The 11345-nt window shown below is 46.8% G+C and overlaps 1 protein-coding gene across 1 annotated transcript in view; it reads right to left on the bottom strand.

Annotated features, from left to right (window-relative positions):
- Positions 1-16: 16 nt before the first annotated feature.
- LOC138370457 (fibroin heavy chain-like) overlaps positions 17-11345 on the bottom strand; it is a 118086-nt gene continuing 106757 nt past the window's right edge. The window contains exons 48-52 of the mRNA XM_069334826.1: positions 10339-10608; positions 8053-8268; positions 2415-2696; positions 451-584; positions 17-85 (exon numbers count right to left, since the gene is read on the bottom strand). Of these exons, the coding sequence (XP_069190927.1) occupies positions 17-85; positions 451-584; positions 2415-2696; positions 8053-8268; positions 10339-10608 (971 nt within the window). The remainder of the gene's footprint in view (positions 86-450; positions 585-2414; positions 2697-8052; positions 8269-10338; positions 10609-11345) is intronic.

The raw sequence follows: 11345 nt of genomic DNA, 5'->3' as shown, positions 1-11345 counted from the left end.
GCTCTTGTCCCTTGTTTTAGTTCACTCCTATAAGATAATTATTATCACTCAAAATCCCCTGAGATTTAAGACCACTATATTTGTACTGTAGTAAAATAAATCAAGACTTTAACCGAGTTCCAATTCCTGTCCTTCGCCTTAGTTCATCAAAATTATTTCAGTTCAAGATGCTTTCCAGTCTATCAAAGTAAACACATCCTGTCCTTTAATACCTTTTTTGTTCTCAGCTATATAAATAATCACTAACAAGCTAATATTCACACAGTAATAAAATTCACACGGTCAGATGGCACCTTACCTTAAATTCCCTTTGTTTACTTAGGTATGTAATACTCACACGGTCAAATCTCACCTACCTTCCCCCCCCCTTTACCTTCCTATCCCATACCTTCCCCACCCCTTACCCCCCTTACCTTCCCCAACATCCTTTGCCTTTCATCTTGCCCTCACCCCTACTGCCCCTTTATCCCTCCCATTCCCCAATTTATCTAAACCTTCAATAATCCTACTGTATTTGTGTATTCTCTCCATATTCACTGTGTTCTTCTCATTCTCTTCCATGTTTTCTGTGTTCACTCCATGTACTGCAAATGTTCATCACATGTTCTATGTATAACTTTTATACTCATTATTCAAGTTCTCCATGTTCTTTGTCATGTTTTCTGTGTTCTTTGGCATGTTACCCACAAGTTCACTGTGTTCATCACCTTCACTTACACGTTTTATGTGGTCTTTGGCATATTCCCCCACATGTTCTTTATGTTCTCTGTCATGTTTTCAGAATGTTCACTATGTTCTTTATCATATTTTCCATGTTCTTCAAAATGGTCACAGCATGTTCAGTTCATATTCCCCACAAGTTCACTGTGCTCATCGCCTTCTTCTTCATATTCTTTATAATCAAATGTGCCAAAACATTCTTTTCTTATCGTTCCTTAACTAAACTTATTCATCAGTCAACTAAAAAATAATCATGTTCTTCATTTTTTACTAAACTTATTCACCAATCAACTAAAAAATAGTAATGTTCATCATTTCTTAACTAAAATTATTCGTCAGTCAACTAAAAATGGTAGTTTTCATCATATTTTCTTGTCTTTTCTTAACTAAAATAACACTTCGCTTAACTGAAAAGAGTCAAGATTAACTTCTTTTAACACTTTCTTAACAGCCATTATGTTTTTTTCAAGTTGAAAAAATAGCCAAAGATATCTCTCATCGCTGTAATTAACTAAAATTATTCTTTCCCTTAGCTGGAGCAGCCGCGTCCAACAGCCTGGTTGATCAGTCCGGCAACATGAAGGCCTGGTCGACGACCGGGCCGCGGGGACGCTAAGCCCCGGAAGCACCTCAAGGTAACCTCAAGGTAGCTAAAAATAGTAAATTGTAACTTCTTTCAGCACTTTTGTAACTAAAAGTATACTTCATGGAGTAAGAAAAATAGTCAAAGATACTCTTCCAGACATGAAGGACATACTCAGAGACAACAAAAATACTCTTCGAAACATCAAAGACACACTCACAGGCATCAAAGTTACTCTTCAATACGTCAAAGACACACCCAAAGATATCAAAGACACAATCAAAGACATAAAAAATACTGCTCGTGTCGTCAAAAGTTATTCTCTAATTCACCTTCGTTATTCAAAGAAGCTTTCTAAGACATCTTCGCTCATCAAAGTAATTCTCAGAGACATCAAAAGTTATTCTCAGTGTCATCAAAAGTTAATCTCAGTCATCAAAGCTGTTCTCTTAGACAACTTTGTTCATTAAACAAACTCTACTTCATCCATCAGTGTTGTTCACTAAAACATCAATGATGTTCTCTAAGACATCTTGAGGCATATGATATCTCTCCTAAATGTAACTAGTTCAGCTTTTCATATCAAACTTGCACTTCTTTTAAAATATATATCTAACCTAACCTATTCTGACCTATATCCCCCTCCCTCTGCTGTAACTTAACTAATCAAACTTACCTAACATAACATAACTTATCTAACCTAACCTAACTTAATTATTCTAACCTAACCTAACCTAACTTAATGTAACTTAATTAACTTATCCTAACCCTAACCTAACTTAACCTAGCCTAACTTAACTTGCATAACCTGACATATGCTAACTTAACTAACCTAACCTAACATAACCTAACGTAACTTAACTTGCAAACCTAACCTATCCTAACTTACCTAACCTAACATAACCCAACCCAACCTAACCTAACCTAACTTACATAACCTAACCTATTCTAACTTAACTAACCTTAGGCTACGTCACACAAGCACCAGGGCGACCATTAACACCAGGATGACCACTGGCACCAGTGTGACCACTAGCACCAGTGTGACCACTAGCACCAGTGTGACCACTTGCACCAGTGTGACCACCAGCACCAGTGTGATAACTAGCACCAGTGTGACCACTTCCACAAGTGTGACCACTTGCACCAGTGTGACCACTAGCACCAGTGTGGCCACTTGCACCAGAGTGACCACTTCCACAAGTGTGACCACTTGCACCAGTGTGACCACCAGCACCAGTGTGACCACTAGCACCAGTGTGACCACTTGCACCAGTGTGGCCACTTGCACCAGTGTGACCACTAGCACCAGTGTGACCACTAGTACCAGTGTGGCCACTTGCACCAGAGTGACCACTTGCACCAGTGTTGTCCACTAGCACCAGTGTGACAACTACCACCAGTGTGATAACTAGCAATAGTTTGATCAATAGCACCAGGGAGATCACTAGCACCAGTGTGATCACTAGCACCAGTGTGATCAATAGCACCAGTGTGTCCACTAGCACCAGTGTGATAACTAGCACCAGTGAGATCACTAGCACCAGTGTGATCACTAGCACCAGTGTGATCAATAGCAGCAGTGTGTCCACTAGCACCAGTGTGATAACTAGCACCAGTGTGATCAATAGCACCATTGTAATCAATAGCACCAGTGTGATCAATAGCACCAGTGTGACCACTAGCGCCAGTGGGATCACTAGCACCAGTGTGATCACTATCATCAGTATGATAATAGCACAAGAGTGAAAACTTGCACCAGTGTCACCACTTGCACCAGTGTGACCACTACCACATGGGTGACCACTAGCACCAGTGTGACTACTAGCACCAGTGTGACCACTACCACCTGTGTGACCACTAGCACCAGTGTGACCATTACCACCAGTGAGACCACTACCACCTGTGTGACCACTTGCACCAGTGAGACCACTACCACCTGTGTGAACACTAGCACCAGTGTGACCACTAGCACCAGTGTGACCACTACCATCTGCGTGACCACTAGCACCAGTGCGACCATTAACACCAGTGTGACCACAACCACCTGTGTGACCACTTGCACCAGTCAGAACACTACGACCTGTGTGACCATTAACGCCAGTGTGACCATTAACACCAGTGTGACCACTAGCACCAGTGTGACCACTAGCACCAGTGTGACCACTAGCACCAGTGTGACCATTGACACTAGTGTGACCATTAACACCAGTGTGACCACCAGCACCAGTGTGACCCCTAGCACCAGTGTGACCACTAGCACCAGTGAGATCATTAACACCAGTGTGACCACTAACACCAGTGTGACCACTAGCACCAGTGTGATCACTAGCACCAGTAAGACCACTAGCACCAGTGTGATCATTAGCACCAGTAAGACCACTAGCACCAGTGTGATCATTAACACCAGTGTGACCATTAACACCAGTGTTACCACTAGCATCAGTGTGACCACTAGCACCTTTGTGATCACTAGCACCAGTATGACCACTAGCACCAGTGTGATCATTGTTACGAACCCGGATCCAGCGTCCGAGCACGGAGTAGTAACGACCACGCCATCTGTGGGTTAGCTCCCGAAACCCCCGCCAAACGGACGACGACACCTGGTGAGGACAAGGTGTACCAGCCACAAGGACCAGTTTCCAGTCCTGTACAGCTCACAACACAGCCGCTCCTGACCTCTGGTGAGGTGGTGCTCCGACGACAGCGCCATCTATGGACTGGATACGTCAAGTGTTTGTGCCCGAGCCCGTAAGTGAGGTGTTTTAGTGTCCCAGTTATTGATGACGTGTCTGCTTACAGAGCCGACCTGGGACTGCTGTGATGGAAGTGGAGTCAGTCTACCCGAGGCAGCCAGCCTCCATACCTTGAACCTTGCTGCAGCTGTTGTGACGTCGTCCCCCCCGGAAGAACACTGTGGTGTGTTAGCCTGCCAGTGGAGTGGCAGTAAAAGGATTTACCCGGGACCGCCTGTTGGAGACGATCATCCACTGGGGTACTGAAGACAGGAGAGTGACTTGTGGTGTCACACGAGGCTCCTGTTTAGGGCGTTCCCCTTTTATCGTCCGTGGAGTGGCCGTACCAGCCTTGTGGGCTCAGAACCTGCCAGCAGACCAGCTGGACGTGTGGTTGACGGCCTCCACGGCGGTGCCCCCAGTGGACCTGTGTTTTGGCTGACCTGTGGCCAGGGTAGACTCAGCTTCTTTGAAGAATTCGTTGTGTGGCCACGAAGAAAGCACCAAGGACTCAGCGCCTAACTGAGGATTACCAGAGTCTTGAGATTATCCAGAGTCTTCAGCAGAAGACTACATTGTGAAGAATCCTCTTGTCAAGTGTTAATATCCCTCCCCCTTGTGCACTCTTTTATTTTATATATTTAATCGGTGATGGTGAAAATTATAATATTAAGTTCTTAGCTTTCTTTCCCTACTCCTTTTAAGTTACTTGCGTCACGGATCTCATCCCTTGATAGCCACTACTGGCTTGGGAACGGATATATATATCTGACTCTAACAACATCAGAGTGAGAACCCCGTTGCGTCCCGAGAGGGCCGTAACAATCATTAACACCAGTGTGACCATTAACACCAGTGTGACCACTAGCACCTTTGTGATCACTAGCACCAGCATGACAACTAGCACCAGTGTGATCATTAACACCAGTGTGACCATTAACACCAGTGAGACCACTTCCACCTGTGTGACCATTAACACCAGTGTGACCATTAACACTAGTGTGACCACTAGCACCAGTGTGATCAATTGCACCAGTGTGATCAATAGCACCAGTGTGATCAATAGCACCAGTGTGACCACTAGTGCTAGTGTGATCACTAGGACCAGTGTGATCACTATCATCAGTATTTCACTGAGAGTGAAAACTTGCACCAGTGTGACCACTTGCATCAGTGTGACCACTACCACATGGGTGACCACTTGCACCAGTGTGACTACTAGCACCAGTGCAACCACTACCACCTGTGTGACAACTAGCACCGGTGTGACCATTAACACCAGTGTGACCACTACCACCTGTGTGACCACTTGCACCAGTGAGACCACTACGACCTGTGTGACCAATAACGCCAGTGTGACCATTAACACCAGTGTGACCACTAGCACCAGTGTGACCACTAGCACCAGTGTGACCACTAGCACCAGTGTGACCATTGACACTAGTGTGACCATTAACACCAGTGTGACCACCAGCACCAGTGTGACCTCTAGCACCAGTGTGACCACTAGCACCAGTGAGATCATTAACACCAGTGTGACCACTAACACCAGTGTGACCACTAGCACCAGTGTGATCACTAGCACCAGTAAGACCACTAGCACCAGTGTGATCATTAACACCAGTGTGACCATTAACACCAGTGTTACCACTAGCACCAGTGTGACCACTAGCACCTTTGTGATCACTAGCACCAGTATGACCACTAGCACCAGTGTGATCATTAACACCAGTGTGACCATTAACACCAGTGTGACCACTAGCACCTTTGTGATCACTAGCACCAGTATGACCACTAGCACCAGTGTGATCATTAACACCAGTGTGACCATTAACACCAGTGTGACCACTAGCACCAGTGTGATCAATAGCACCAGTGTGATCAATAGCACCAGTGTGATGGTGCTGATGGTGACCACTAGCACCAGTGTGAACACTAGCGCTAGTGTGATCACTAGCACCTGTGTGATCACTATCATCAGTATCATAATAGCACAAGAGTGAAAACTTGCACCAGTGTGACCACTTGCATCAGTGTGACCACTACCACATGGGTGACCACTAGCACCAGTGTGACTACTAGCACCAGTGCGACCACTACCACCTGTGTGACTACTTGCACCAGTGTGACCACTACCACCTGTGTGACCACTTGCACCAGTGAGACCACTACCACCTGTGTGATCACTAGCACCAGTGTGACCACTAGCACCAGTGTGACCACTACCATCTGTGTGACCACTAGCACCAGTGTGACCATTAACACCAGTGTGACCACTAGCACCAGTGTGACTACTAGCACCAGTGTGACTACTAGCACCAGTGTGACCATTAACACCAGTGTGACCATTAACACCAGTGTGACCATTAACACCAGTGTGACCACTACCATCTGTGTGACCACTAGCACTAGTGTGACCATTAACACCAGTGTGACCACTAGCACCAGTGAGACTACTAGCACCAGTGTGACCATTAACACCAGTGTGACCATTAACACCAGTGTGACCATTAACACCAGTGTGACCTCTAGCACCAGTGTGACAATTAACACCAGTATGACCACTAACACCAGTGTGACCACTAGCACCAGTGTGATCACTAGCACCAGTAAGACCACTAGCACCAGTGTGATCATTAACACCAGTGTGACCATTAACACCAGTGTTACCACTAGCACCAGTGTGACCAGTAGCACCTTTGTGATCACTAGCATTAGTGTGACCGCTAGCACCAGTGTGACCACTACCATCTGTGTGACCACTAGCACCAGTGTGACCATTAACACCAGTGTGACCACTAGCACCAGTGTGACTACTAGCACCAGTGTGAACACTAGCACCAGTGTGACCATTAACACCAGTGTGACCATTAACACTAGTGTGACTATTAACACCAGTGTGACCACTAGCACCAGTGTGACTTCTAGCACCAGTGTGACCATTAACACCAGTATGACCACTAACACTAGTGTGACCACTAGCACCAGTATGATCACTAGCACCAGTAAGACCACTAGCACCAGTGTGATCATTAACACCAGTGTGACCATTAACACCAGGTGTTACCACTAGCACCAGTGTGACCACTAGCACCTTTGTGATCACTAGCACCAGTATGACCACTAGCACCAGTGTGATAATTAACACCAGTGTGACCATTAACACCAGTGTGACCACTAGCACCTTTGTGATCACTAGCACCAGTATGACAACTAGCACCAGTGTGATCATTAACACCAGTGTGACCATTAACACCAGTGAGACCACAACAACCAGTGTGACCATTAACACCAGTGTGACCATTAACACCAGTGTGACCATTAACACCCGTGTGACCACTAGCACCAGTGTGACCGTTAACACTAGTGTGACCACTAGCACCAGTGTGACCACTTGCACCAGTGTGACCATTAACACCAGTGTTACCACTAGCACCATTGTGACCACTACCACCTTTGTGACCACTAGCACCAGTGTGACCATTAGCACAAGTGTGACCATTAACACCAGTGTGACCACTAGCACCAGTGTGACCATTAACACCAGTGTGACCACTTGCCCCAGTGTGACCACTAGCACCAGTGTGACCACTAACACCAGTGTGACCACTAGCACCAGTGTGACCATTAACACCAGTGTGACCACTTGCACCAATGTGACCACTAGCACCAGTGTCACCACTAGCAACAGTGTGACCACTAGCACCAGTGTGATAACTAGCACCAGTGTGATCAATAGCACCAGTGTGATCAATAGCACCAGTGTGATCAATAGCACAAGTGTGACCACTAGCGCCAGTGTGATCACTAGCACCAGTGTGATCACTATCATCAGTATGATAATAGCCCAAGAGTGAAAATTTGCACCAGTGTGACCACTTGCACCAGTGTGACCACTATCGCATGGGTGACCACTAGCACCAGTGTGACTATTAGCACCAGTGTGACCACTACCAACTGTGTGACCACTAGCACCAGTGTGACCATTAACACCTGTGTGACCACTACCACCTGTGTGACCACTTGCACCAGTGAGACCACTACCACCTGTGTGATCACTAGCACCAGTGTGACCACTAGCGACAGTGTGACCACTACTATCTGTGTGACCACTAGCACCAGTGTGGCCATTAACACCACTCTGACCACTACCACCTGTGTGACCACTTGCACCAGTGAGAACACTACCATCTGTGTGGCCACTTGCACCAGTGAGACCACTACCACCTGTGTGACCATTAACACCAGTGTGACCATTTACACCAGTGTGACCACTAGCACCAGTGTGACCACTAGCACCCGTGTGACCTCTAGCACCAGTGTGACCATTAGCACCAGTGTGATCATTAACACCAGTGTGACCATTAACACCAGTGTGACCACTAGCACCAGTGTGATCACTAGCACCAATAAGACCACTAGCACCAGTGTGATCATTAACAGCAGTGTGACCATTAACACCAGTGTTACCACTAGCACCAGTGTCATCATTAACACCAGTGTGATCATTAACACCAGTGTTACCACTAGCACCTGTGTGACCACTAGCACCTTTGTGATCACTAGCACCAGTATAACCACTAGCACCAGTGTGATCATTAACACCAGTTTGACCATTAACACCAGTGTGACCACTAGCACCTTTGTGATCACTAGCACCAGTATGACCACTAGCACCAGTGTGATCATTAACACCAATGTGACCATTAACACCAGTGAGACCACTACCACCTGTGTGACCATTAACACCAGTGTGACCATTAACACCAGTGTGACCACTAGCACCAGTGTGACCACTAGCACCAGTGTGGCCATTAACACCAGTGTGACTATTAACACCAGTGTGACCATTAACACCAGTGTGACCACTAGAACCAGAGTGACCACTAGCAGCAGTGTGACCATTAACACCAATGTGACCACTAGCACCAGTGTGACCGTTAACACCAGTGTGACCACTAGCACCAGTGTGACCACTTGCACCAGTGTGACCATTAACACCAGTGTTACCACTAGCACCATTGTGACCACTACCACCTGTGTGACCACTAGCACCAGTGTGACCATTAACACCAGTGTGACCATTAGCACCAGTGTGACCATTAGCACCAGTGTGACCATTAACACCAGTGTTACCACTAGTACCAGTGTGACCATTAACACCAGTGTGAATACTTGCACCAGTGTAACCACTTGCACCAGTGAGACCACTTGCACCAGTGTGACCACTAACACCAGTGTGACCAATTGCACCAATGTGACCACTAGCACCAGTGTCACCACTAGCACCAGTGTCACCACTAGCACAAGTGTGATAACTAGCACCAGTGTGATCAATAGCACCAGTGTGATCAATAGCACCAGTGTGTCCACTAGCACCAGTGTGAAAACTAGCACCAGTGTGATCAATAGCACCAGTGTGATCAATAGCACCAGTGTGATCAATAGCACCAGTGTGATCAATAGCACCAGTGTGACCTCTAGCGCCAGTGTGATCACTAGCACCAGTGTGATCACTATCATCAGTATGATAATAGCACAAGAGTGAAAATTTGCACCAGTGTGATAACTTGCACCAGTGTGACTACTACCACATGGGTGACCACTAGCACCAGTGTGACTACTAGCACCAGTGTGACCACTACCACCTGTGTGACCACTAGCACCAGTGTGACTATTAACACCTGTGTGATCACAAGCACCAGTGTGACCACTAGCACCAGTGTGACCACTAGCACCAGTGTGACCATTAACACCAGTGTGACCACTAGCACCAGTGTGACCTCTAGCACCAGAGAGACCACTAGCACCAGTGTGATCATTAACACCAGTGTGACCACTAGCACCAGTGTGATCATTAACACCAGTGTGACCATTAACACCAGTGTTACCACTAGCACCAGTGTGACCACTAGCACCTTTGTGATCACTAGCACCAGTGTGACCATTAACACCAGTGTGACCACTAGCCCTAGTGTGACCATTAACACCAGTGTGACCACTAGCACCAGTGTGACCATTAACACCAGTGTGACCACTTGCACCAGTGTGATAACTAGCACCAGTGTGATCAATAGCACCAGTGTGATCAATAGCACCAGTGTGTCCACTAGTAACAGTGTGATAGCTAGCACCAGTGTGATCAATAGCACCAGTGTGATCAAAACCACCAGTGTGATCAATAGCACCAGTGTGACCACTATAGCGCCAGTGTGATCACTAGCACCAGTGTGATCACTATCATCAGTATGATAATAGCACAGGAGTAAAAATTTGCACCAGTGTGACCACTACCACCTGTGTGACCACTAGCACCAGTGTGACCATTAACACCAGTGTGACCACTACCACCTGTGTGACCACTTGCACCAGTGAGACCGCTACCACCTGTGTGATCACTAGCACCAGTGTGACCACTAGCACCAGTGTGACCACTACTATCTGTGTGACCACTAGCACCAGTGTGGCCATTAACACCATTGTGACCACTACCACCTGTGTGACCACTTGCACCAGTGAGAACACTACAATCTGTGTGGCCACTTGCACCAGTGAGACCACTACCACCTGTGTGACCATTAACACCAGTGTGACCATTTACACCAGTGTGACCACTAGCACCAGTGTGACCACTAGCACCAGTGTGACCTCTAGCACCAGTGTGACCACTAGCACCAGTGTGATCTTTGTCACCAGTGTCACCATTAACACCAGTGTGACCACTAGCACCAGTGTGATCACTAGCACCAGTAAGACCACTAGCACCAGTGTGATCATTAACAGCAGTGTGACCATTAACACCAGTGTTACCACTAGCACCAGTGTTACCACTAGCACCAGTGTCATCATTAACACCAGTCTTACCACTAGCACCTGTGTGACCACTAGCACCTTTGTGATCACTAGCACCAGTATGACCACTAGCACCAGTGTGATCATTAACACCAGTGTGACCATTAACACCAGTGTGACCACTAGCACCTTTGTGATCACTAGCACCAGTATGACCACTAGCACCAGTGTGATCATTAACACCAATGTGACCATTAACACCAGTGAGACCACTACCACCTGTGTGACCATTAACACCAGTGTGACCATTAACACCAGTGTGACCACTAGCACCAGTGTGACCACTAGCACCAGTGTGGCCATTAACACCAGTGTGACTATTAACACCAGTGTGACCATTAACACCAGTGTGACCACTAGAACCAGAGTGACCACTAGCACCAGTGTGACCACTTGCACCAGTGTGACCATTAACACCAGTGTTACCACTAGCACCAGTGTGACCACTTGCA

This window comes from Procambarus clarkii, chromosome 32, assembly GCF_040958095.1.
Source record: "Procambarus clarkii isolate CNS0578487 chromosome 32, FALCON_Pclarkii_2.0, whole genome shotgun sequence".
In the NCBI taxonomy this organism is placed as follows: Eukaryota; Metazoa; Arthropoda; class Malacostraca; order Decapoda; family Cambaridae; genus Procambarus; species Procambarus clarkii.
The sequence above is the reverse complement of the archived record's forward strand: the minus strand, read 5'-3'. Positions and strand labels throughout refer to the sequence as shown.